Source organism: Pristiophorus japonicus, chromosome 7 (assembly GCF_044704955.1).
Source record: "Pristiophorus japonicus isolate sPriJap1 chromosome 7, sPriJap1.hap1, whole genome shotgun sequence".
NCBI classification, from domain to species: domain Eukaryota; kingdom Metazoa; phylum Chordata; class Chondrichthyes; family Pristiophoridae; genus Pristiophorus; species Pristiophorus japonicus.
The window spans coordinates 197,782,816-197,810,439 of NC_091983.1; the positions used below are offsets into that span (position 1 = coordinate 197,782,816).

General features: G+C 46.9%; 1 protein-coding gene across 1 annotated transcript in view; it reads right to left on the bottom strand.

The window, feature by feature from the left end:
• The window catches only part of gnmt (glycine N-methyltransferase), a 94,023-nt gene that overhangs the window by 10,469 nt on the left and 55,930 nt on the right, over positions 1-27,624 (bottom strand). The window contains exons 3-5 of the mRNA XM_070885698.1: positions 14,586-14,713; positions 2,616-2,729; positions 1,398-1,540 (exon numbers count right to left, since the gene is read on the bottom strand). Coding sequence (XP_070741799.1) covers positions 1,398-1,540; positions 2,616-2,729; positions 14,586-14,713 — 385 coding nt within the window. The remainder of the gene's footprint in view (positions 1-1,397; positions 1,541-2,615; positions 2,730-14,585; positions 14,714-27,624) is intronic.

Here is a 27,624-nt window from a genome sequence, read left to right on the forward strand (position 1 = left end):
ATGGTTTTAGGGGGAAGAATAATTGGATCAAAAACTGGGGGAAAGAGAGAATTAAGCGTTAAGGAATGTTTCTTCAAAATCAAGATGTAATGGCTAACCTATATTGGGCCAGAAATTCGGATTTTGGACAGAGCGGTTTTTTTCCTGCCAAAAATACCGCTGTGATTTCGAGGCCAAACAGTTGGGAAAAAATGCGCCCAGCGGTAAAAATCGGCGTTGCACAAAGATTCGTGGTGCAAACCACAAATTTTCTGCAACTTTTCTCCGGGGCCGATACCGCTGCGAGTTGGGCCGATGGAGGGGCGAAAACACCAAACTTTTTTTCCAAAAAACAAAAACAAAAAAAAATCCACAAAACATTCACAAGACCCTTTTCTAGTGAATCGCTGCAAAATAATTAATAAAAACTTTAACTTACCTTTTTTGCTGGTCTTCAAACCTACCGCTGTTCCAAGGGCTGCAATGCAGGTTTTTCCCCGGCGATTTTTTTGGTCCTATCTACGGATCACCGCCGAGCCAAATATCGGTCGAAAGTGCTTTTTCCAGTCTTGCACGGCGGCGGTCCGCTCCCCAGCAGTGTTTCAAAACCGCCGGTGCAAGACTTCAGGGAATTTCCCGCCGCACCGTTTTCCGCCAAAAATGGCGAAATGCCGCCAAAAAACCCGGCGCAAGTTTGGGGAATTTCCAGCCCATGGAACGTTACTAAAACCATAGTTGGAGAACTCTGTGCAATTTGGGACTCCCCAGTGTAGGAAGGATGTTGAGGCAATAGTGCAGGAAGGAATAAAAAAAAACAGAAAATGCTGGAAATCTCAGGTCAGGCAGCATCTGTGGAGTGAAAGAGTTAATGTTTCGGGTCAAATGACCTTTCGTCAGAACTGGTGAATGTTCAAAAGAACAGATTCTTAAGGGGCGTCGGGGGGGGGGGGAAGAGAATAAAAGGGAAGGCCTGTGATAGGGTGGAAGAGAAGAGAGATTTGAGAGATAAAAGGGCCGACGAGATGGTAATACACTGTAGCAGAAATCAGAAAAAATTTAGTGTAGGAAGGATGTGGAGGCAATAGAGAGGGTACAGCTCAGAGGCACTAAATTCCTGTCTAGTATGTGGAAATAAAAATACAAAGGAAGACTTGAAAATTGGAGCTGTTTTTACTAGCCTGAAGAGGTTATGGTGGGATTGGATAGAGATGTTTAAAATTATGAAGGAATGAGTCCGGTAAATAGAAGCAGACTGTTTCCAGAGTGTGAGGAGGATCTGGACAGGGGGACATAGATACAAGATTATATATAATAGCGCAATATTATTTGGGTATGAATGCCAAATATTAATGGAAATTCAAGACAATTTAAAAATGTGCATAGCACCTTTGGACAGCTCCAGCTCCATTGAGAATTACCTTGTAGTAAATATTTTTGCCCTTCGGAGCATGGCCAGTTTCCAGTATGGCATCATAGTTCCGGTGGTCGATGATTAAAATCCCGCCTGGTTTCACCATGCTGGCAATATTGGTCAGCGCTAGCTTCTGCTCACTCTGGTCACCTGAAGCAGAAATAGACAGTTCCAATTGGCCAGTTATAGAGTTACAAAGGGGCTCATTTTAACACCCAAGAACAGGTGAGTTTGGAGGTTAAAATGTTAAAAATATGAAACAGGAACCCAACCCGTCCACTTCCGGTTTTAATGGAGGCAGGACGAGGGATGGGTGACCAATCCGCTCTCAAGAGGGCGGGTTGGTCGTTGAAACCTTTTAAGGAGGCTGCGTGCCTTCATTTTAACAGTGTTTCTATTTTTAAACGGGAAACCCGGCAGATAAAAGAAGCAAAGGGCCAGATTCATCAGGCAAGTGCTTTTACAGCATTCTTTGTGTGCCAAGAGGAGCAGAGTGTTTCCTATGGCCCAACAAGCTAACTTGTAAACCCCCCTACCTCGCCCCCACTCTGACCTTCACAATCTCTCCTTGAACGCCTGCAATCATCGACCGATATCCCCCCCAACCCCACTCCCGCAATCACTGACTCTCCCGACCCTCCATCTCTCCCTCCGATCTCTCTTCGACCCCCCGCAATCACGATAGCATGGTGGTGATGTTACTGGACTAGTAATCCAGAGGCCTGGACCAGAGATGCAAGTTCAAATCCCACCATAGCAGCTGGGGAATTTTTCAGTTAATTAAATAAGTCTGGAATAAAAAGGTCATATCGACAATGGTGACCATAAAACTACTAGATTGTTGTAAAAACCCATCTGGTTCACTAATGCCCTTTAGGGGAGGAAATCTGCCGTCCTTACCCGGTCTGGCCTATATTTGACTCCAGACCCACAGCAATGTGGTTGACTCTTAACTGCCTTCTGACATGGCCTTAGCAAGCCACTCAGCTGTAACAAACAGCTACAAAGAAGTATAATGGACTGCAGCAGTTCAAGAAGGTACCTTTTCAAGGACAACTAGGGATGGGCAATAAATGCTGGCCTTGCCAGTGACACCCACATCCCGTGAACGAATTTTAAAAAAAAATCACTCCCCCGATCCTTCTATTCCACGAGTTTTAAAGTTCCCTGCTGCTCTCAAATGAGGTTCTTTGTCACAAAAGAATGAGGTCGGCTAAAACTTTACCTTTGATGTCTGGCAAATGTGCAAATGAATTTCCTAAACAAATGACAGCGTCAAATCCATCACCGGGCTTCTGGATGTCCTTAGGCAACGTCAACCAGTTAGCTTCTTCAATCACTGCAAAGCAAAGCTAGGTGGTTTATGGGTTCAGTTAAAGAATCAAGAATTTTAAAGATAAATCACACCAGGTCACATGCAGAAACGATGTAAGGAGCCAGTCTCGCCAACTCAATCAAGCTCGGAAAGAATGGAATAAAATGATTTCTAAAGGTGTCAAGGCCTTGGAGAGAGAGCAGAGGAGATTTACTAAAATGGTACCAGGGATGAGAGTCTTCAGTTAGGTGAAAAGACTCAAAATTAGGGGGTGTAGTTAATACCGAGGACCGTGACAAAATACAGGAAAACATTAATAAACTTGCAGAATGGGCATGTAATTGAAAATGTAGATAAGTGTGAGGTGTTACATTTTAGTTGGAAGAATAAGTAAGCCACATACTACCTGGAAATTAATGTCAAAATAAGGTAGAGGAGCAGATGGATCTGGGGGTCCAGATACACAAATCACTAAAAGTAGCGAAGCAGGTCAATAAGGCCATGAGAAAAGCAAACAAAGCAATGGGGTTTATTTTTGGAGGCATAGAATTGAAAAGCAGAGAAGTTATGTTACACTTGTATAGAACCTTGGTTAGACCACATTTGGGGTACGGTGAACAGTTCTAGTCTCCATATTATAAAATGGATATGGAGAAGGTGCAGAAAGATTTACTAGAATGATACCAGAACGGAGAGGTTATACCCAACATGAAGGATTGAACAGGCTGGGACACGTTTCTCTAGAAAGCAGAAGGCTGAGGGGTGACCTGTTAGAGGTCTTTAAGATTATGAAAAGGTTTGATAGGGTAGACGTAGAGAAGATGTTTCCACCTGTTGTTAACACCAGAACTAGGCACCATAAATACATGGTAGTCACTAATAAATCCAATATGCAAAGCGTGGTTAGATTGAGGAACTCGATTCTACAAGGGAGTAGCTGAGGCGAATTAGCATAGATCATCATCATCGTAGGCAGTCCCTCAGAATCGAGGAAGACTTGCTTCCACTCTTAAAATGAGTCCTTAGGTGGCTGAACAGTCCAATACGAGAACCAGTCCCTGTTACTGGTGGGACAGATAGTCGCTGAAGGTAAGGGAGGGTGGGACAGGTTTACCGCACGCTCTTTCCACTGCCTGCGCTTGATTTCTGCATGCTCTCGGCAATGAGACTCTAGGCGCTCAGCGCCCTCCCGGATACACTTCCTCCACTTAGGGTGGTCTTTGGCCAGGGAGTCCCAGGTGTCAGTGGGGATGTTGCACTTTATCAGGGAGGCTTTGAGGGTGTCCTTGTAACGTTTCCTCTGCCCATCTTTGGCTCGTTTGCCACGAAGGAGTTCCGAGTAGAGCGCTTACTTTGGGAGTCTCGTGTCTGGCATGCGGACAATGTGGCCTGCCGAGCGGAGCTGATCAAGTGTGGTCAGTGCTACAATGCTGGGGTTGTTGGCCTAGTTGAGGATGCTAATGATGGTGCGTCTATCCTCCCAGGGGATTTGTAGGATCTTGCGGAGACACCGTTGGTGGTATTTCTCCAGCGACTTGAGGTGTCTACTATACATGGTCCATGTCTCTGAGCCATAAAGGAGAGCGGGTATTACTACAGCCCTGTAGACCATGAGCTTGGTGGCAGATTTGAGGGCCTGGTCTTCGAACACTCTTTTCCTCAGGCGGCCGAAGGCTGCACTGGTGGCGGTGTTGAATCTCGTCGTCAATGTTGATAAGAGGCTCCCAAGGTATGGGAAATGGTCCACATTGTCCAGGGCCGCGCCATGGATCTTGATGACTGAAGAGCAGTGCTGTGCGGCGAGGACAGGTTGGTGGAGGACCTTTGTCTTACAGATGTTTAGCGTACAGATGCTTTTATACACCTCAGTAAATACATCGACTATGTTCTGGAGTTCAGCCTCTGTATGTGCGCAGACGCAGGCGTCGTCCGCGTACTGTAGCTCGATGACAGAGGTTGGGGTGGTCTTGGGCCTGGCCTGGAGACAGCGAAGTTTGAACAGGTTCCCACTGGTTCAGTCGTTTAGTTCCACTCCAGTGAGCAGCTTGTTGACTGTGAGGTGGAGCATGGCAGCGAGGAAGATTGAGAAGAGGGTTGGGGTGAAGACACAGCCCTGCTTGACCCCGGTTCGGACGTGGATTGGGTCTGTAATGGATCTGTTGGTAAGGATCACGGCCTGCATGTCGTCGTGGAGCAGGCGTAGCATAGATGGCATTTAAGGGGAAGCACATGAAGGAGAAAAGAATAGGTTATGTTGATGGGGTGAGATGAAGAAAGATGGGAGGAGGCTTGTGTATAGCATAAACACGGGCATGGACCTGTTGGGCCTAATGGCCTGTTTCTCTGCTGTAAAGTCTATGTCATTTTATGTAATACTATGAAAACTAGTGAAGCTGGGATTGTTCTCCTTAGAGTAAAGATGGTTAAAGGGAGATTTAACGGTTCGAAGTTATGAAGGATTTTGATAGAGCTATAATGATATGCTCCTCCTGTACCATGTGGGAACTCGGGGACACTTCCGGTGTCCCTGACGGCTACGTGTGCGGGAAGTGTATCCGCCTCCAGCTCCTGACAGACCGCGTTGCGGAATTGGAGCTGAGGGTGGATTCACTCTGGAGCATCCACGATGTTGAGAATGACGTGAGTAGCACGTGTAGCGAGTTGGTCTTATCGCAGGTGAAGAGTCCACAGCCAGCTAGGGAATGGAAGACCAGTGCAAGGAAGGTAGTGCAGGGGTCCCCTGCAGTCATCCCCCTGCAAAACAGATACACCGCTTTGAGTACTGTTGAGGGAGATGACTCATCAGGGGAGGGCAGCAGCAGCCAAGTTCATGGCACCGTGGCTGGCTCTGCTGCACAGGAGGGCAGGAAAAAGAGTGGGAGAGCGATAGTGATAGGGGATTCAATTGTAAGGGGAATAGATAGGCGTTTCTGCGGCCGCAACCGGTGCAAGGGTCAAGGTTTTCTCGGAGCGGGTGCAGGACATTCTAAAAAGGGAGGGAGAACAGCCAGTTGTCGTGGTGCACATTGGTACCAACGACATAGGTAAAAAAAGGGATGAGGTCCTACGAGACGAATTTAAGGAGCTAGGAGCTAAATTTAAAAAGTAGGAACTCAAAAGTAATAATCTCGGGATTGCGACCAGTGCCGCTAGTCAGAGTAGGAATCGCAGGATAGCGTAGATGAATACGTGGCTTGAGCAGTGGTGCAGCAGGGAGGGATTTAAATTCCTGGGGCATTGGAACCGGTTCTGGGGGAGGTGGGACCAGTACAAACTGGACAGTCTGCACTTGGGCAGGGCCGGAACCAATGTTCTAGGAGGAGTGTTTGCTAGTGCTGTTGGGGAGGAGTTAAACTAATATGGCAGGGGGATGGGAACCAATGCAGGGAGACAGAGGGAAACAAAAAGGAGACAAAAGCAAAAGACAGAAAGGAGATGAGTAAAAGTGGAGGGCAGAGAAACCCAAGGCAAAAAACAAAAAGGGCCACTGAATATAAAGGGGCTTCAGGAGGGGTCAAAACTAAAAATCATGGTTTAAAAACTAGGATTAAAACACTCTACCTAAATGCACGCAGCATTCGAAATAAAGTAAATGAGTTGACGGCACAAATCATTACAAATGGGTATGATTTGGTGGCCATTACAGAAACATGGTTGCAGGGTGGCCAAGACTGGGAATTAAACATACAAGGGTATCTGACGATTCGGAAAGATAGTCAAGAAGGGAAAGGAGGTGGGGTAGCTCTGTTAATAAAGGATGATATCAGGGCAGTTGTGAGAGACGATATTGGCTCTAATGAACAAAATGTTGAATCATTGTGGGTGGAGATTGAGATAGTAAGGGGAAAAAGTCACTGGTGGGCATAGTTTATAGGCCCCCAAATAATAACTTCACGGTGGGGTGGGCAATAATCAAGGGAATAATGGAGGCATGTGAAAAAGGAACGGCAGTAGTCATGGGGGATTTTAACCTACATATCGATTGGTCAACTCAAATCGCACGGGGTAGCCTGGAGGAGGAATTTATAGAATGCATACGGGATTGTTTCTTAGAACAGTATGTAACAGAACCTACAAGGGAGCAAGCTATCTTAGATCTGGTCCTGTGTAATGAGACAGGAAAAATAAACGAGCTCCTAGTAAAAGATCCTCTCGGAAAGAGTGATCACAGTATGGTTGAATTTGTAATCCAGATTGAGGGTGAGGAAGTTGTGTCAGAAACGAGCATACTATGCTTAAACAAAGGGGACTGAGGGCAGAGTTGGCTAAAGTAGACTGGAAACACAGACTAAACGGTGGCACAATTGAGGAACAGTGGAGGACATTTAAGGAGCTCTTTCATAGTGCGCAACAAAAATATATTCCAGTGAAAGAGAAGGGATACCAGCCGTGGATAACCAAGGAAATAAAGGAGAGTATCAAATCAAAGACCAATGCATGTAAGGTGGCCAAGGTTAGTGGGAAACTAGAGGATTGGGAAAATTTTAAACAACAGCAAAGAATGACTAAAAAAGCATTAAAGAAAGGAAAGATAGATTTCGAAGGTAAACTTGCGCAAAACATAAAAACAGATAGTAAAAGCTTTTACAGATATATAAAACGGAAAAGAGTGACTAAAGTAAATGTTGGTCTCTTAGAAGATGAGCAGGGGGGATTTAATAATGGGAAATGTGGAAATGGCTGAGACCTTAAACAATTATTTTGCTTCGGTCTTCACAGTGGAAGACACAAAAACCATGCCAAAAATTGCTGGTCACGGGAATGTGGGAAGGGAGGACCTTGAGACAATCACTATCACTAGGGGGGTAGTGCTGGACAGGCTAATGGGACTCAAGGTAGACAAGTCCCCTGGTCCTGATGAAATGCATCCCAGGGTATTAAAAGAGATGGCGGAAGTTATAGCAGATGCATTCGTTATAATCTACCAAAATTCTCTGGACTCTGGGGAGGTACCAGCGGATTGGAAAGCAGCTAATGTAACGCCTCTGTTTAAAAAAGGGGGCAGACAAAAGGCAGGTAACTATAGGCCGGTTAGTTTAAATCTGTCGTGGGGAAAATGCTTGAAACTCATTAAGGAAGAAATAGCGGGACATCTAGACAGGAATAGTGCAATCAAGCAGACGCAGCATAGATTCATGAAGGGGAAATCATGTTTAACTAATTTACTGGAATTCTTTGAGGATATAACGAGCATGGTGGATAGAGGTGTACCGTTGGATGTGGTGTATTTAGATTTCCAAAAGGCATTCGATAAAGTGCCACACAAAAGGTTACTGAAGAAGATGGAGGTATGCAGAGTCAGAGGAAATGTATTAGCATGGATCGAGAATTGGCTGGCGAACAGAAAGCAGAGAGTCGGGATAAATGGGTCCTTTTCGGGTTGGAAATCGGTGGTTAGTGGTGTGCCACAGGGATCGGTGCTGGGACCACAACTGTTTACAATATACATAGATGACCTGGAAGAGGGGACAGAGTGTAGTGTAACAAAATTTGCAGATGACACAAAGATTAGTGGGAAAGTGGGTTGTGTAGAGGTCACAGAGAGGCTGCAAAGAGATTTGGATAGGTTAAGCGAATGGGCGAAGGTTTGGCAGATGGAATACAATGTCGGAAAGTGTGAGGTCATCCACCTTGGGAAAAAAAAACAGTAAAAGGGAATATTATTTGAATGGGGAGAAATTACAACATGCTGAGATGCAGAGGGACCTGGGGGTTCTTGTGCATGAAACTCTTTTAGGGAGTTAATGGAAAAAACATTAAACCGTGCCCCCCGATCTGGGGGAACACCGAGATTGCTTTAAGTCAGGGCGCTCGCGAGGCGACGCGCGTCAGGTCAATGCCTGAGCCCTCTTGTGCATGAATCCCAAAAAGTTAGTTTGCAGGTGCAGCAGGTAATCAGGAAGGCGAATGGAATGTTGGCCTTCATTGTGAGAGGGATGGAGTATAAAAGCAGGGGGGTCCTGCTGCAACTGTATAGGGTATTGGTAAGGCCGCACCTGGAGTACTGCGTGCAGTTTTGGTCACCTTAGTTAAGGAAGGATATACTGGCTTTGGAGGGGGTACAGAGATGATTCACTAGGCTGATTCCGGAGATGAGGGGGTTACCTTATGATGATAGATTGAGTAGACTGGGTCTTTACTCGTTGGAGTTCAGAAGGATGAGGGGTGATCTTATAGAAACATTTAAAATAATGAAAGGGATAGACAAGATAGAGGCGGAGAGGTTCTTTCCACTGGTCAGGGAGACTAGAACTAGGGGGCACAGCCTCAAAATACGGGGGAGCCAATTTAAAACCGAGTTGAGAAGGAATTTCTTCTCCCAGAGGGTTGTGAATCTGTGGAATTCTCTGCCCAAGGAAGCAGTTGAGGCTAGCTCATTGAATGTATTCAAGTCACAGATAGATAGATTTTTAACCAATAAGGGAATTAAGGGTTACGGGGAGCGGGCGGGTAAGTGGAGCTGAGTCCGCGGCCAGATCAGCCATGATCTTGTTGAATGGCGGAGCAGGCTCGAGGGACTAGATGGCCTACTCCTGTTCCTAATTCTTATGTTCTTATAAGGAGAAACTGCATGCACGGCAGAAGGGTCGATAACCAGAGGACACCAATTTAAGATAATTGGCAAAAGAACCAGAGGGGAATTTTGTTCAGATCTGGATTGCACAGCCTGAAAAGGTGGTGGGAGCAGATTCAATAGTAGCTTTCAAAAGGGAATTGGATATACACATAAAGGGAAAAAAATGGGGAATGAGCAGAGAGAGTGAGACTAATTGTATAGCTTGCTAAAAGAGCGGGCACAGGCACGATGGTCCTTCTGTGCTCTAGGATTCTTTCACAACCCAAGTATTGTTTGCTGATGATACAGCGTTAGATGGGAAGGACACAAAGAGATACAGACAGGTTAAATGAATGGGCAATAAAGTGGCAGATGGGGTATAATGTGGGGAAATGTGAGGTTATTCGCTTTGGTAAGAAGAATGGGAAAACTGAAAAAATTGTAAATAGTGAGAAACTATTAAATGTTGGTGTTCAGAGAGATTTAGGTGTCCAGGTACAATTAACAGAGTTAGCATGCAGGTACAACAAGTAATTAGGAAGGCAAATTGCATGTTGGCCTTGATTGTTAGAGGGTTGGGGTACAAGAGCAAGGAAGTCGTACTACAATTGTACAGGGCTTTGGTGAGACCTCACCTGGAGTACTGCGCACAGTTTTGGTCTCATTATCTAAGGAAGGATATACTTGCCTTAGAAGGGGGTGCAACAAAAGTTTACTAGATTGATTCCTGGGATGAGAGGATTGTCCTATGAGGAGAGATTGAGTCGATTGGGCCTGTTCTCTTTGGAGTTTAGGAGAATGAGAGATGATCTCATTGAAACATGTAAGATTCTTAGGGAATTGACAGGGTAGATGCGGAGAGGTTGTTTCCCCTGGTTGGAGAGTCTAGAACTCGGGATATAGTCTCCGGTTAAGCGGTTGGCCTTTTAAGACTGAGATGAGGAGGAATTTTTTCACTTGGAGGGTTGTGAATATTTGGAATTCTCTGTTCCAAAGGGTTGTGGATGCACGGTCATTTAATATATTCAAGACGGAGATGGATAGATTTTTGGACTCTAGGGGAATAAAGGGATATAGGGATAGGACGGGAAGGTGGTGTTGAGGTCGAAGATCAGCCATGACATTATTGAATGGCGGAGCAGGCTCGAGGGGCCGTATGGCCTTCTCTTGCTCCTAATTCTTATGTTGTTATGTTTTTAGAATGTCCCAAGGCACTTTACAGCCAATGAAGTACTTCTGGAAGTGCAATTACTGTTGTCATGTAGAAAAAGCAGCAGCTAATATGAACTCAGCAAGGTGCTGCAAAAAGTAACGAGGAGATAATAAATGTTTTTTTTATGCTGTTGGTTGAGGGATACATATTGGCCAAGACACAATGGGCAATGGTTTCCACACACGCCTAGAATGGCGCAGTCCCGACCTGGACGCCCGTTTTTCGCGCCACAAAGTGCGCCTAAAAAAATCCTCGGTATTCTCCACCTCCCTGCAGGTCCTCTGGACCTCGGCGCAGCGCAGCACGAGCTGTAGGGGGGCGGAGCCAGGTCCCTGCGCTGAAAACAGTGCCGGGAGCTCTGCACATGCGCGCTACAGTGGGCACGCAAGTACAGTAGCTCCAGGCGCCCGAAACTGTGTGGGAGGGGCCCGAAGCACGCAGCCCCTAGCCCTGGCCGAATGGCCTCACTGGGGCTGCGTGAATAAGGCTCCTCCCACGGCCAGCTCCTGCTCCCCCCCCCACCCCGACCAGACCCGACACCCGCTCCCCGCCCCCCCTGCCTCCGGACCAGACCTGACAACGCCCCCCCCCCCCCCCCGACTGGACCCAACCCGACCCGCGCTCCTGTTCTCGCTCCCCGCCCCCCCCGACTGGACCCGACCCGACCCGCGTTCCTGTTCCCGCTCCCCGCCCCCCCGACTGGACCCGACCCGACTCGCGCTCATGTTCCTGCTCCCCGCCCCCCCGACTGGACCCGACCCGACCCGCACTCCTGTTCCCGCTCCCCGCCCCCCCGACTGGACCCGACCCGACTCGCGCTCATGTTCCTGCTCCCCGCCCCCCTGACTGGACCCGACCCGCGCTCCTGTTCCCGCTCCCCTCCCCCCCCCGACTGGACCCAACCCGACCCGCGCTCCCGCCCCCCAACCCGACCCGACCCGATCCGACTCCCGCTCCCGGACTGGATTCGACCTGACCTCCCCCCCTCCCTCTCTCTCCCCCCTCCCTCCCTCCTCTCTCTCCTCCCTCCCTCCTCTCTCTCCTCCCTCTCTCCCTCCCCCTCCTCTCTCTCTCCCTCTCTCTCCCTCCCCCCTCCTCCTCTCCCTCCCTCTCTCCCCCCCCTCTCCCTCCCTCCCCCCGACCCGAACCGAACCGAACCTCCCCGACCTGACCCAACGCCACCTACCTGTAAATCTGGTGCTGGGGACGGGCCCTGCCCGAAGTCTCGGGCCGGCCCGGTCAGCCTTCGGTCCCGAAAGGCCTGCCTGAAGCACTTTCACACAGGTAGGAAGATGATTTATTTCATCCTTTCTTTGCTTATAAATGTTTATTCAGGTTGGATTTATTTGTATAAGTATAAATAAGGATTTATTATAGAATTTAATGACTTCCCTCCCCCCCCCCCCCCCCCCACCTCGTTCTGGACGCCTAATTTGTAACCTGCGCCTGATTTTTTAATGTGTAGAACAGTTTTTTCAGTTCTACAAAAATCTTCACTTGCTCCATTCTACTTTAGTTTGGAGTACGTTTTCACTGTGGAAACTTTCAAATCAGGTGTCAGTGGCCGGACACGCCCCCTTTTGAAGAAAAAATTCTGTTCCAAAGTGGAACTGTTCTACCTGACTAGAACTGCAGAAAAAAAAATGTGGAGAATTGCGATTTCTAAGATAGTCCGTTCTCCACCAGTTGCTCCTAAAAATCAGGCGCAAATCATGTGGAAACTTGGGCCCAATATTACAGAGCTACCCAGTGAACAGTAGAAGGACCCACCAACCTGTACTCATGTTGCACTGGTGAAAAAAAAGGCCCAGTGAGCCTCTCCAAATATTCTAATGGTAAGTGGGAAGTAACACCAAGACATATACATGTGTAAATGTACAAATAAAGAGAAAGGGTCGCTAACCAGAGGGCACGCATTTAAGGTGACTGGCAAAAAAAACCAGCAGTGACCGGGAGGAAAAATGTTTTCTTTTTGCGCAGCAAGTATTTAGAATTTGGAATGCACTGCCTGATGGGGTGGAGGATATAGATTCAATAATAGCTTTCAAAAGGGAATCGGATAAATACTTGAAGGAGAAACAATTGCAGGGATTATCAGGAAAGAATGGGGAAGTGAGACTAACTGGATTGCTCTTTGTAAGAGCCGGTGCAGACGTGATGGGCCGAATGGCCTCCTTCTGTGCTGTACTACTCTATGATTCTATGCAGACCAGAATGGTCCCAGGTGCTAGCCTGGCTCTTGTCTGTGCTGTGTTCATTAATCTCAGTCAGGGCAACAGGTTAGATGCTGAAATTAGCTTCAGTGGTCCTGGTTTTTGGGTGGGTGGGGAGGGGAGAGAGTTCTTATTCTGGTCAGTGACTTCTGATATAAGTGCATATGCATGTGCATGGCCATCATTTGAGACAGATCGGGCTTGACTCTGATTCCTTCCCATGGTGGAAAAACATATCAAAGCTGGTTACAAACCAATACTGGGTGGCATTCAGTGACGGTGGAGCTGACTAAAGTCAGTGCATTAAATGGGGGAAACACAACTGGGGAAGGAATGAAATAGTTTCCAGAATAGCTGAGAGCAAAATCAGACCATTCCAAGTGAAACTTCCTTGCAAAATTCAAAAACAGAAACAAGAGGTTCTAGTATGAACAAGTGCAAATCATCAGAACCCCTCGATTTGATCCCAGCCTGTAATCACTCCCAGGTATCCATTATTCTATATATAAACCATCAGAACCCCTCGATTAGATACCAGTCTGTAATCACTCCCAGGTATCCATTATTCTATATATAAACCATCAGAACCCCTCGATTAGATACCAGCCTGTAATTACTCCCAGGTATCCATTATTCTATATATAAACCATCTGAATCCCTCGATTAGATCCCAGTCTGTAATCACTCCCAGTTATCCATTATTCTATATATAAATCATCTGAATCCCTCGATTAGACTTCTGCTTTCCTGTAACTTCACATATTCTCTGCCCATTTAGCTTTATGTCATCAGCAAATTAAACACCACAGATAACCTATCCTCCTCTCGTCAAGGTGTGACTCCTGCAGGGTTAGTTCCAAAGCAACAGCCACCTGCCGATCCCTCAGCCCAGCCATTCTTTTTGACAAAGTCTAGACACTGACCCTCATCAGGCTGTTTGACCACAGGGCAAGCCGATCCAGCCCTTACCAGACATCCACAGTCACGCTTTTCAGCAGGAGTCAATGGACGGTGATCATCTGGATATTTTACAGTCCGACAAGGAGGTAGGTATCTTGTAATATAAATCAGGGTCTATGTGATTGCCTCGACTAGTTTCAATCCCCTAAAGTGGTTGGAGGGGAATTGTCCAGATTTTGTTTCCCCCAATTGGCCTGGGTTTTTTTTTCACCTCTCTCAGGAAATGACATGGCTAAGGAGTATGATGATGCATAGGAAGTCACCGCTATATGGGATAAGCTAAATGAACCAGTGGGTCTATTCCTGCATTATTTTTGTATGTTCATATGCAAGTGTTGCATATGTATCATCCTTTTACAAATCAGGACCAGGAGTATGCCATTCGACCCCTCGAGCCTGTTCCGCTATTCAATTAGATCATGTCCTGCCTGTACCTCAACTCCATTTACCCGCCTTGGATCCATATTCCTTGAGACCCTTACCTAATAAAGAAAACCTATCATTCTTGGTCTTGAAAGCCCTACTGTCCCGCAGCACCTGCAGCCATTAAAATAAGAATATCTGGTTTAAAATAGCCAAAAGTACAGAGCAGATCCGATCTCTTTAGAAAGCCGTCATAGAGCTAGGCCATTCAGGAGTGACGTCACGAAGCACCTTTTCACACAAAGCATAGTAGAAAGCTAGAACTCTCTCCCACAAAAAGTTGTTGAGGCTGGAAGTCAATTCAAGATTTAAAAACTGAGCTTGATAGACTTTTGTTAAGTAAGGGTATTAACCTATTAAAGGTTACGGAACCAAGGTGGGTAGCTGGAGTTAAGATACAGGTCAGTCATGATCTAATTGAATGGTGGAACAGGCTCGAAAATTTGAATGGCCTCCTCCTGTTCAGATAAGCTATGGAGCATCCTCTATTTTTGTTTCTTCTTGTTGATATTTACCCCATTTATCAAATGCCGCTTCTTTCCGACGGTCCCATCTCTCCTTCAACGCATATTTCAGCATTTTGTCGCTGGCGTCTGCACTGACCATGGTGAAGCCTTCTTCCACCAGCATTATGGAATCCACTCTGTCGAGGCAAGCAGACTGTGCTATTAGAGCGGGACTGGCCTGCTGTGGTAAAAGGACTTAGACAGCAAAAACCTCAGTACCTCACCGCAGACAAGGGGGCGAAGGGCTGTTCGCAGGGTGGCTGCGGCCGAGAAGGCCCTATTGGACTCGAGCTCACTCATCCGGTCGGGGTGGGGGGGGGGAGCCTGCAGTCGACCCAGCACAGCATACAGAAAGAACTTGCATTTATTATAACAGCCTTCACAGCCCCAGGATGCCCGAGGTACTTTAGAAGTGTCGTCACATGTTGTAATGTAGGGAAAGGCGGCACTTAGCAAAATCCCACAAACAGCAATGAGATAATGACCAGATTTCACTTCAAGAAATTATTCGGATATCAGCTTACAATCTCAAATTAGGAGCGCAGTAAACTGTAAGCAAGAATGCAATGGGTTACACAAGGAGATAGAAAGGTTAGATGAGAGGGGAGATAGGCCACAACTGTAATTCAATACAAAAAAAAATTAAAGTTGTCATGAATGCAACTCTCCACTGAGTCATCGATCTCTCACAGCCCTACACTGGATCAATATTCCTCTCACTGCCCCGACAGCAGCTAAGGCTACACCTCTTGATAGTCATCCAGGGTCCTGAACTTAAAGAAAGGTAACTTCGATGGTATGAGACGTGAATTGGCTAGGATAGACTGGCGAATGATACTTAAAGGGTTGACGGTGGATAGGCAATGGCAGACATTTAAAGATCACAAGGATGAACTTCAGCAATTGTACATCCCTGTCTGGAGTAAAAATAAAACGGGGAAGGTGGCTCAACCGTGGCTAACAAAGGAAATTAGAGATAGTGTTAAATCCAAGGAAGAGGCATATAAATTGGCCAGAAAAAGCAGCAAACCTGAGGACTGGGAGAAATTTAGAATTCAGCAGAGGACAAAGGGTTTAATTAGGAGGGGGAAAAGAGAGCAGGAGAGTAAGCTTGCAGGGAACATAAAAACTGACTGCAAAAGCTTCTATAGATATGTGAAGAGAAAAAGATTAGTGAAGACAAATGTAGGTCCCTTGCAGTCAGAATCAGGTGAATTTATAAAGGGGAACAAAGGAATGGCAGACGAATTGAACAAATACTTTGGTTCTGTCTTCACTAAGGAAGACACAAATAACCTTCTGGAAATACTAGGGGACCGAGGGTCTAGTGAGAAGGAGGAACTGAAGGAAATCCTTATCAGTCAGGAAATTGTGTTGGGGAAATTGATGGGATTGAAGGCTGATAAATCCCCGGGGCCTGATAGTCTGCACCCCAGAGTACTTAAGGAAGTAGCCCTAGAAATAGTGGATGCATTGGTGGTCATTTTCCAACATTCTATAGACTCTGGATCAGTTCGTATGGATTGGAGAGTAGCTAATGTAAAAAAGGAGGGAGAGAGAAAACAGAGAATTATAGACCGGTTAGCCTGACATTGGTAGCGGGGAAAATGTTGGAATCAATTATTAAAGATGTAATAGCTGCGCATTTGGAAAGCAGTGACAGGATCGGTCCAAGTCAGCATGGATTTATGAAAGAGAAATCATGCTTGACAAATCGTCTAGAATTTTTTGAGCATGTAACTAGTAGAGTGGACGTGGTGTATTTGGACTTTCAAAAAGCTTTTGACAAGATCCCACACAAGAGATTAGTATGCAAAATTAAAGCACATGGTATTGGGGGTAATGTATTGACATGGATAGAGAACTGGTTGGCAGACAGGAAGCAAAGAGTAGGAATAATGACAGGCAGTTACTATTGGGGTACTGCAAGGTTCAGTGCTGGGACCCAGCTATTTACAATATACATTAATGATTTGGACGAAGGAATTGAATGTAATATCTCCAAGTTTGCAGATGACACTAAGCTGGGTGGCAGTTTGAGCTGTGAGGAGGATGCTAAGAAGCTGCAGGGTGCCTTGGACAGGTTAGGTGAGTGGGCAACTGCATGGCAGATGCAGTATAATGTAGATAAATGTGAGGTTATCCACTTTGGTGGCAAATACAGGAAGGCAGAGTATTATCTGAATGGTAACAGATTAGGAAAAGGGGAGGTGCAACGAGACCTGGGTGTCATGGTACATCAGTCATTGAAAGTTGGCATGCAGATACAGCAGGCGGTGAAGAAGGCATGTTGGCCTTCATAGCTTGGGGATTTGAGTATAGGAGCAGGGAGGTCTTTACTGCAGTTGTACAGGGCTTTGGTGAGGCCACACCTTGAATATTGTGTACAGTTTTGGTCTCCTAATCTGAGGAAGGACATTCTTGCTATTGAGGGAGTGCAGTGATGGTTTACCAGACTGATTCCCAGGATGGCAGGACTGACATATGAAGAAAGACTGGATCGACTAGGCTTATATTCACTGGAATTTAGAAGAATGAGAGGGGATCTCATAGAAACATATAAAATTCTGACGGGATTGGACAGGTTAGATGCAGGAAGAATGTTCCCGATGTTGGGAAAGTCCAGAACCAGGGGTCACAGTCTAAGGATAAGGAGTAAGTCATTTAGGACCGAGATGAGGAGAAATTTCTTCACTCAGAGAATTGTGAACCTGTGGAATTCACTACCACAGAAAGTTGTTGAGGCCAGTTCGTTAGATATATTCAAAAGGGAGTTAGATGTGGCCCTTATGGCTAAAGGGATCAAGGGGTATGGAGAGAAAGCAGGAATGGGTTACTGAAGTTGCATGATCAGCCATGATCTTATTGAATGGTGGTGCAGGCTCGAAGGGCCGAATGGCCTACTCCTGCATCTATTTTCTATGTTTCTATGTTAAAACTGTTGAGTAATTAATTTAACTGGCTCTTTAATATACTTCCATAAACCGTTCAGCACCTAGCAATTCTGGAAGCTCATTTACATGGGTGTGACTTGGAAGCTCATTTAGATGGGTGTGACTTGGAAGTTACATGGCACCAGGAAAGGCTGGAAAAAGATACAGTAGGCTTTAATGCACCACTTCTCAATTTCCAAATTGCAACAAAGCTTCTGCCTCCTTCTGATTAGAGCTTTCTCTACTTTCCCCTGTCCCCTGTCAACCTGAAATGTTCAAAAAGACAAATACTCGGGTTTCTTTTCGCCATGTCATAACATCCCATGAGTGTTGAAAAAAATATTCAGCACTCAGTTATTTGTGTTTGTGTTCACTTTAACTAATGTAAGCTATTTAAGTTGCACGATCAGCCATGATCATATTGAATGGTGGTGCAAGCTTGAAGGGCCGAATGGCCTACTCCTGCAACTATTTTCTATGCTTTCGGATTTGGAAGAATTACTGACTTCCCGAAGATTCAAGAAGCCATTGATTGCACACACATCGCATTGTGAGCATCATAAAGTATTCAGAAACCGTAGGGGATACCACTCCTTAAACGTCCAGCGGGTGTGCGACCACACATAGCGCATCCTCACAGTGAATGTCCGTTATCCAGGAAGTACACCATGCTTTCATCTTGCATAAGAGTGGTGTCTCACGAATGTTTCAGTGACAAAGACAAGGGCAGGGCTGGCTGCTTGGAGACAAAGGATATGGCCTAGCCAACTGGCTCATGACCCCTCTCTGCAACCTCACCACAGAAACCGAGCAGCGCTACAATGAGAGCCATGCAGCCACCCGCAACATCATCGAACCGACAACTGGGGTGCTCAAACAGCGGTTCCAATGCCTGGACGACACTGGAGGCAGCCTTCAATACTCCCCTCAACAGGTCTCTGAATTCATTGTGGTGTGCTGCATGCTGCACAACTTGGCCATCATGAGGGGCCAGGCATTGCCAGTGAGGATTGCAGGCCCACCTCAGAAGGAGGAGGATGAAGAAGACGAGCCTGGTGAGGAACAGATTGCAGAGTCACCACATCCACGGGGAGGCAGCGTGGAGATGCTGCTGCAGCAAGAGCCACACTGTCGCCAGCTCAGAATTGACCAATTTGCTTGAATGGGGTGGTGGGGATGCAGCTACGACTCGCGTCTCTGTGCCATCATAACGATAATCTATTGTGTTCTTAACCCAGATGAGACTGCACACAGGGAGGTTAAAGTAACAGTGACCTCAGTCTTTATTAAGACACTCCAGAGAGAGGAACAGGCCTTAGGGGCCGGCTTATATACAGTGCTCCCGAGGGATGCTGGGATCCCTTGGGACTTCAGGGGATGCGCTCCCTGGTGGCGGAATATGGGAGTACATGCTTTACAGATACACAACATCCCCCCCCCCAAAGTCAAAGTGAAAACTATTTACAGGGTGAGGCGGTCGAGAGCCTTTCTTTCCCTGGTGGACCGCCTCGGTACAAATGTCTGTTCTGGTGTGTTGGCTGTGCCCTCGCTGGGCTGGCGTGTTGTTGGCCCTGCAGGGCTGCTAGGTGAGCCTGACCTTGCTGGGCTGTTGGGCGTGATGGGTTCGATTTCCTGGTCCGGGGTGGTGTTGTTGATCCTTTGGGTGTCTGTTATAGGCTCGAAAAAGGTGGTGTCTGCTGTGGGTTGTTCAGGGCAGTCTGTAACCGCAGCCTCGTTTGGTCGAGGTGCTTTCTGAAAATTTGTCTATTGTCTAGTTTGACGACAAACACCCTATTCCCTTCTTTAGCTATCACCGTGCCCGCGATCCACTTGGGACCATGTTCATAGTTTGGCACAGACACAGGGTCATTCAGATCAATTTCCCATGACACAGTGGCGCGACCATCGTTTACATTTTGTTGCTGCCGCCTGCTCGCTACCTGATCATGCAGGTTGGGGTGAACTAGCGAGAGTCTGGTTTTGTGTCCTTTTCATGAGTAGCTCAGCCGGGGGCACCCCTGTGCGGTAGCTGAGCAGTACTCGGGACAGGCGGGTTTGGAGTGAGCCTTCTGTGACTCGTTTAAGGCTCTGTTTGATTGTTTGTACTGCCCACTCTGCCTGCCCATTGGAGGCTGGTTTAAACGGGGCCGAGGTGACATGTTTGATCCCATTGCGGGTCATAAATTCTTTAAATTTGGCACCGGTGAAACACGGCCCGTTGTCACTGACCAGTATGTCAGGCAAGCCGTGGGTGGCAAACATGGCCCTCAGGCTTTCAATGGTGGCGGTGGCGGTGATTCCCGACATTATTTCACATTCAATCCATTTTGAAAAAGCATCCACCACCACCAGGAGCATTTTACTGAGCAACGGGCCCGCATAGTCGACATGGATCCTCGACCATGGTCTGGAGGGCCAGGACCACAAACTTAGTGGTGCCTCTCTGGGCGCGTTGCTAAACTGAGAGCACACGCTGCATTGCCGTACACAGAACTCTAAATCAGAGTCGATACCGGGCCACCACACGTGGGATCTGGCTATCGCTTTCATCATTACTAGAGTGTGTGCTGTGGAGATCCGAGATGAACGTCTCCCTGCCCTTTTTGGGTAGCACTACGCAGTTACCCCATTCAGGTTACTGCCTGAATGGACAGCTCGTCCTTTCGTCGCTGGAACGGCTTGATTGGCTCTTGCATTTCAATGGGGGTGCTGGCCCAGCTCCCATGCAGTACACTGTTTTTTTACTAAGGACAGCAGAGGATCTTGGCTGGTCCAAGTCCTAATCTGGCGGGTCGCGACAGGTGATTTATCATTTTCAAACGCTTCCGTGACCATCAACAAGTCTGTGGGCTGAGCCACCATCAACAAGTTTGTAGGCTGCGCCATTTCCACCCCCGTGGTGGGCAATGGTAGCCGACTGAGAGCATCTGCACAGTTCTCGGTGCCTGGCCGGTGTCTCTACAGTCAAAAGTTTTCATAGGATGGTCTCGTGGCCAATGCCCAGTACAAAAAAGTCTCTGAGCATTTACGCCAGGTAGCCATCAAACTCTCACTGTCCTGCATGTCGCCTTAGCTCGGCGACATAGCTCGCCACTTCTTGACCTTCAGATCGCTGGCACATGTAGAACCGATACCTCGCCATCAGCACGCTCTCCCTCGGGTTAAGATGCTCCCGATACAACTTATCCGTGGGTTTCACCGAAGCCAGAAGATTCTTCATGAGGCTGTAGGTCGCTGCCCCGCAGACCGTGAGGAGGACCGCTCTCCTTTTTGCAGCGCTTCCTTCTCCGTCCAGCTCGTTGGCTACAAAGTGCTGGTCTAGCTGTTCAACATAGGCTTCCCAGTCCTCACCCTCCGAGAACTTCTCCAGGATGCCCACAGTTTGCTGCATCTTTGCGTTGGATTTGTATACTCTTCGCCAGTTATTGTGTTCCTAACACAGATGAGACTGCACACAGGGAGGTTAAAGTAACCATGACCTCATTCTTTATTAAGACACTCCAGAGTGAGGAACAGGCCTCAGGGGCCGGCTTATATACAGTGTTCCCAAGGGATGCTGGGATCATTTGGGACTTCAGGGGATGCGCTCCCTGATGGTGGAACATGGGAGTGCACGCTTTACAGATACACAACACAATCAACACTGAATTCTGGAATAAGACAGACGACACCAATGGCAAAGGTCAAAGAAACATTTTTATAAAAATTAATAAGAAACAATGTCCCCCCAATAATACAATGATCAAAGAAAACCACACTAAACAATAAGCTGCACTCTGCAGCATGTCATCCCAAAAGAAGTACATTGTTAAGAGACAACTATTTAAACGTTTACTCATTGCACGGCTATGCATCAGCACAAGCTTGTGCCAGCCCTTAATGATTCTTTGACAGACATTTCATCCCCCCTTCCTTTTATCCCCTTCCCATGCCAACTGTTCCTTCACAATGAGGCCTGAGTGCCTGCAGCAAGGCTGCGAGTCGGCTGCTGTGTTGGGGAGGGGGGCTGGGGGGGGAGAGACAGTGCAGACAGCATACGAGGACGCCCTGGACCAGCTCTTGGCCTGGAAGGCCCAGCTGCGGACTGCTGCGCCTCATTATCAGTGAAAGCAGTCACTGGTGGCTGGGGTGTGTACCGTGTATGGTGCATTATTGGCGAGTGAGTGGTGGGAGCCAGAATTCTGTCATCCTGTGGAAGGACAGCACCTTCCATTTCCTGGGATCCACTGACTCTCCGGCGGGGCTGGGCCTCAGCATCCAGCATTCCTTAAATCTGTGTCCTCTGATTACCCACCCTTCTGCCAGTGGATTCAGTTTCTTCCTTTTTAATCTATCAAAATCCCTCATGATTTTAATCACCTCCATTAAATATTCCCTTAAGCTTCCATGCTCTCAGGAGAACAATTCCAGCTTCCCTAGTCGTGCCACATAACTGAATTATAGTTAATTGCCTCTGCACCCTTTCCAAGGCTTTGACATCCTTCAGAAAGTGTGGTGCCCAGAATGGGACACAATACATTTGGCCCCTTGAGCCTGCTCTGCCATTCAATAAGATCATGGCTGATCTTCTACCTCAACTCCACTTTCCGGCATCATCCCCATATCCTTTTATTCCCTTAATATCCAAAAATCTATCGATATCTGTCTTGAATATACTCAAAGGCTGAGCCTCCACAGCCCTCTGGGACTGGGGAGTGGGGGGAAATAGAGAATTCCAAAGATTCAACACCCTCTGAGTAAAGAGGTTTCTCCTCATCTCAGCCGTAAATGGCCGACCCCTTATTCTAAGATTCTAGACTCCCCAGCCAGAGGAAATATCCTCGCTTCATCTACCCTGTCAAGCCCTGTAAGAATTTTGTATGTTTCAATGAGACCACCTCTCATTCTTCTAAAATCTAGAGAATATAGGCCTAGTTTACTCAATCTCTCCTCATAGGACAATCCCCCGTCCCAGGAATCAGTCTGGCGAACCTTCTTTGCACTCCCTCTACGGCAAGTATATCCTTCCTTAGGTAAGGAAACCAAAAATGTACACAATACTCTATATGCAGTCTCACCAGGGCCCTGTATAATAGCAGTAAGATGTCTTTACTCTAATTCTCAAATCCTCTTGTAATAAAGACTCGAGGGGCTGAAAGGCCGACTCCTGCTCCTAATTCTTAGTGTCATGTATGTATGCTTGGGGTTACTAGCCACCAGGGGGCGTCACCGTCGGAGGTCATTGGGCTGTACGCACGTGTGCGCGGGCCAGGTATATAAAGGAAGCCACCATGTAATGCGGGCACTTTGGGCTTGAATAAAGTTGAGCCAGGTTTGCACCCGAGTGAGTGTACAGTATTCAGTCTATCGAGTCATTTTATACGTATCATTTGGCGACGAGGTAATTCAAGAACCTTCGCATGCATAGAAACATAGAAAATAGGTGCAGGAGTAGGCCATTCGGCCCTTCTAGCCTGCACCGCCATTCAATGAGTTCATGGCTGAACATGCAACTTCAGTACCCCATTCCTGATTTCTCGCCATACCCCTTGATCCCCCTAGTAGTAAGGACTTCATCGAACTCCTTTTTGAATATATTTAGTGAATTGGCCTCAACAACTTTCTGTGGTAGAGAATTCCACAGGTTCACCACTGTCTGGGTGAAGAAGTTTCTCCTCATCTCGGTCCTAAATGGCTTACCCCTTATCCTTAGACTGTGACCCTGGTTCTGGACTTCCCGAACATTGGGAACATTCTTCCTGCATCTAACCTGTCTAAACCCATCAGAATTTTAAACGTTTCTATGAGGTCCCCTCTCATTCTTCTGAACTCCAGTGAATACAAGCCCAGTTGATCCAGTCTTTCTTGATAGGTCAGTCCCGCCATCCCGGGAATCAGTCTGGTGAACCTTCGCTGCACTCCCTCAATACAAGAATGTCCTTCCTCAGGTTAGGAGACCAAAACTGTACACAATACTCCAGGTGTGGCCTCACCAAGGTCCTGTACAACTGTAGTAATATCTCCCTGCCCCTGTACTCAAATCCCCTCGCTATGAAGGCCAACATGCCATTTGCTTTCTTAACCACCTGCTGTACTTGCATGCCAACCTTCAATGACTGATGTACCATGACACCCAGGTCTCGTTGCACCTCCCCTTTTCCTAATCTGTCACCATTCAGATAATAGTCTGTCTCTTTGTTTTTACCACCAAAGTGGATAACCTCACATTTATCCACATTATACTTCATCTGCCATGCATTTGCCCACTCACCTAACCTATCCAAGTCACTCTGCAGCATCATAGCATCCTCCTCGCAGCTCACATTGCCACCCAACTTAGTGTCATCCGCAAATTTGGAGATACTACATTTAATTCCCTCGTCTAAATCATTAATGTACAATGTAAACAGTTGGGATCCCAGCACAGAACCTTGCGGTACCCCACTAGTCACTCGCTGCCATTCTGAAAAGTACCCATTTACTCCTACTCTTTGCTTCCTGTCTGCCAAACAGTTCTCAATCCACGTCAGCACACTACCCCCAATCCCATGTGCTTTTTAACTTTGCACATTAATCTCTTGTGTGGGACCTTGTCGAAGGCCTTCTGAAAGTCCAAATACACTATCAACTGGTTCTCCCTTGTCCACTCGACTGGAAACATCCTCAAAAAATTCCAGAAGATTTGTCAAGCATGATTTCCCTTTCACAAATTCATGCTGACTTGTACCTATCATGTCACCTCTTTCCAAATGCGCTGCTATGACACCCTTAATAATTGATTCCATCATTTTACCCACTACCGATGTCAGGTCTATAATTCCCTGTTTTCTCTCTCCCTCCTTTTTTAAAAAGTGGGGTTACATTGGCTACCCTCCACTCGATAGGAACTGATCCAGAGTCAATGGAATGTTGGAAAATGACTGTCAATGCATCCGCTATTTCCAAGGCCACCTCCTTAAGTACTCTGGGATGCAGTCCATCAGGCCCTGGGGATTTATCGGCCTTCAATCCCATCAATTTCCCCAACACAATTTCCCGACTAGTAAGGATTTCCCTCAGCTCCTCCTCCTTACTAGACCCTCTGATCCCTTTTATATCCGGAAGGTTGTTTGTGTCCTCCTTAGTGAATACCGAACCGAAATGAACGCCATTGAAATTCTGGAGAGATTCCTGGAGGGAGGGGACTGGTCGGATTTTATCGATCGCCTGGACCAGTACTTGGTGGCTAACAAAATGGAGGAAGCTACTGACACAGTTAGGCGCAAGACGGTTTTCCTCACTGTTTGCGGTCTGAAAATCTATGGCCTGAAAGAATTTCCTCTCGCCTGCACGTCCAACGGACAAGGACTATGAGGAATTGTGTGCTCTGGTACGTGACCAGCTCAAACCAAAAGAAGGCATCATCATCTCATGCTATCGATTCTACGCGCATCTTTATTCTGAGGGCCAGGATGTGTCGGAATTCATCGTCAACCCAAGACGTCTTGCTGGGCCATGTAAGTTCGAAGACGCGTTGTGAGACATGCTGCAAGATTTCTTCATAATAGGAATCAACCACGAGGTGATCCTCTGGAAGTTATTGGCTGTGGAGACGCTGGATTTGAGCAAGGCCATCGCGATTGCCCAGGCATGCATGACGACGGATGACAATTTAAGGCAGATATCATCGAAGAGTCTGAGCTCCACGGCAAGTACTGTAAACAAGTATATGTCGTCGTATGGCAGAGCTGCATATGCGAAACTTGTAGCTGCTCAAAGTCCGCCAACGGGTACGAATCCGATTTCACCCCATTGGTGTTGTGGAGGCAATCATCGGCATCATCAGTGTCATTTTAAACAGTACATCTGTAAAGGCTGTTCGAAAGTGGGGCATTTTCAGCTAATGTGTCCACAACTGAGCAAGCGTGCTGTGACTCACCACGTGGATGACGACGACATGTCCAGCGTGGACCTGGATATGCAACCCGAGATACCCGAGGAGGAAGTGTATGGACTGTATTCATTCCTGACAAAGAGCCAACCGATAATGGTTAATGTGAAACTAAACGTGCCGGTATCGATGGAATTGGACACGGGTGCGAGTCAGTCGATAATGAACCAAAGGACAGTCGACAGGCTGTGGGACACTAAGGCTGTGAAGGCTAAGCTGAGTCCAGTCAATGCCAAGTTGCGTGCTTACACCAAAGAACTCATGCCGGTGATTAGAAGTGCAGTAGTCAACATGTCGTATGACGGTGTGGTTCGTGATCTACCATTATGGATCGTTCCAGGAAATGGTCCAACACTGTTCGACAGGAATTGGCTCGAAAAAAATCAAATAGAATTAGAACGATATCAAAGTGTTGTCATCGGTGGATGACACTTTGTGTGCTCAAGTGCTGAGCAAGTTTCCCTCGCTGTTTGAACCGGGCATTGGCAATTTCACGGGAGCCAAGGTGCAGATTCACCTGGACTCGGATACAAGACCCGTCCATCACAAAGCTTGGGCTGTTCCGTACATGATGAGGGAGGAGGTTGAAATTGAGCTGGACAGACTCCAACGTGAAGGCGTCATATCACCGGTCGAATTTAATGAATGGGCCAGTCCCATTGTTCCTGTGTTGAAGAATAATGGCACTGTCAAGATTTGTGGAGACTACAAGGTCATGATCAACTGATTTTTGAAACAGGATCTGTACCCATTACCGAAGGCTGATGACTTGTTTGCAACTCTAGCCGGTGGGAAGTCATTCACTAAACTGGATCTGACGTCAGCCTATATGACCAAAGAGCTCGTCGATATGTCGAAGAAACTTACGTGCATCAACACTCATAAAGGACTGTTTATCTACAACAGGTGTCCTTTTGGAATTCGCTTGGCTGCAGCCATATTTCAGAGCAATATGGAAAGTCTATTGAAGTCCGTCCCTGGAACCTTGGTGTTTCAAGATGACATTCTGGTCACAAGTTGTGACACTGCCGAACACCTGAACAACTTTGAGGTTCTACATCATTTGGACATAGTGGGACTCAGGCTGAAACGTTCGAAGTGCGTCTTCATGGCACCGGAAGTCGAATTTCTGGGGAGGAAGATTGCTGCTGATGGCATCAGGCCTATGGACTCGAAAACCAAGGCCATCAAAAATGCAACCAGGCCTCAGAATGTGATGGAGCTGCATTCATTTCTTGGTCTACTCAACTACTTCGGTAATTTCTTACCTAGATTGAGCACTTTATTAGAGCCACTGCACATGCTGCTCAGAAAAGGTGACAACTGGGTTTAGGGTATGTCTCAAGATAGAGCTTTTGAGAAAGCTACAAATCTGCTTTGCTCTAACAAGTTGCTGGTACAATATGATCCGTGTAAGCGTCTAGAATTGGCCTGTGATGCTTCATCAAATGGGGTTGGCTGCGTGCTCCAACAAGCTAATGAATCGGGTAAACTACAACCCTGTTGCGTATGCTTCGAAAAGTTTGTCAAAGGCAGAAAGAGCCTACAGCATGGTAGAAAAGGAAGCTTTAGCCTGCATGTATGGGGTTAAAAAGATGCATCAGTACCTGTTGGTCATAGTTTTGAACTCGAAACGGATCACAAGCCACTCATTTCATTGTTTTCGGAAAACAAAGGTATCAATAGCAATGCATCGTCCTGCATCCAGAGGTGGACGCTGACATTATCTGCCTATGATTATGTAATTCGCCATAGACTTAGCACCGAGCATTGTGTCGATGCACTGAACCGTCTGCCTTTGCCCACACTGGAGGTGGAGACGTCACAACCGGCAGATCTACTGTTAGTTATGGATGCTTTTGAGTGAAGGAACCCGTCACTGCTCAACAAATTAGGACCTGGACCAGACAGGACCCGATCTTATTGGTTGTAAAACGTTGCGTCCTTAGTGGTGATTGATCTGCTATACCTATGGAAATGTGTGATGAGACCAAACCTTACAACCGTCGCAAAGATGAACTATCCATTTAGTCAGATTGTTTACTGTGGGGTAATCGTGTTGTTATGCCTAAGAAAGGCAGAGAGAAATTTGTACGCGATCTACACAGGACCCATCCCAGTATTGTCATGATGAAAGCCATCTCCAGGTCTCACATATGGTGGCCTGGAATTGACCCTGATCTGGAATCATGTGTGCATCAGTGCA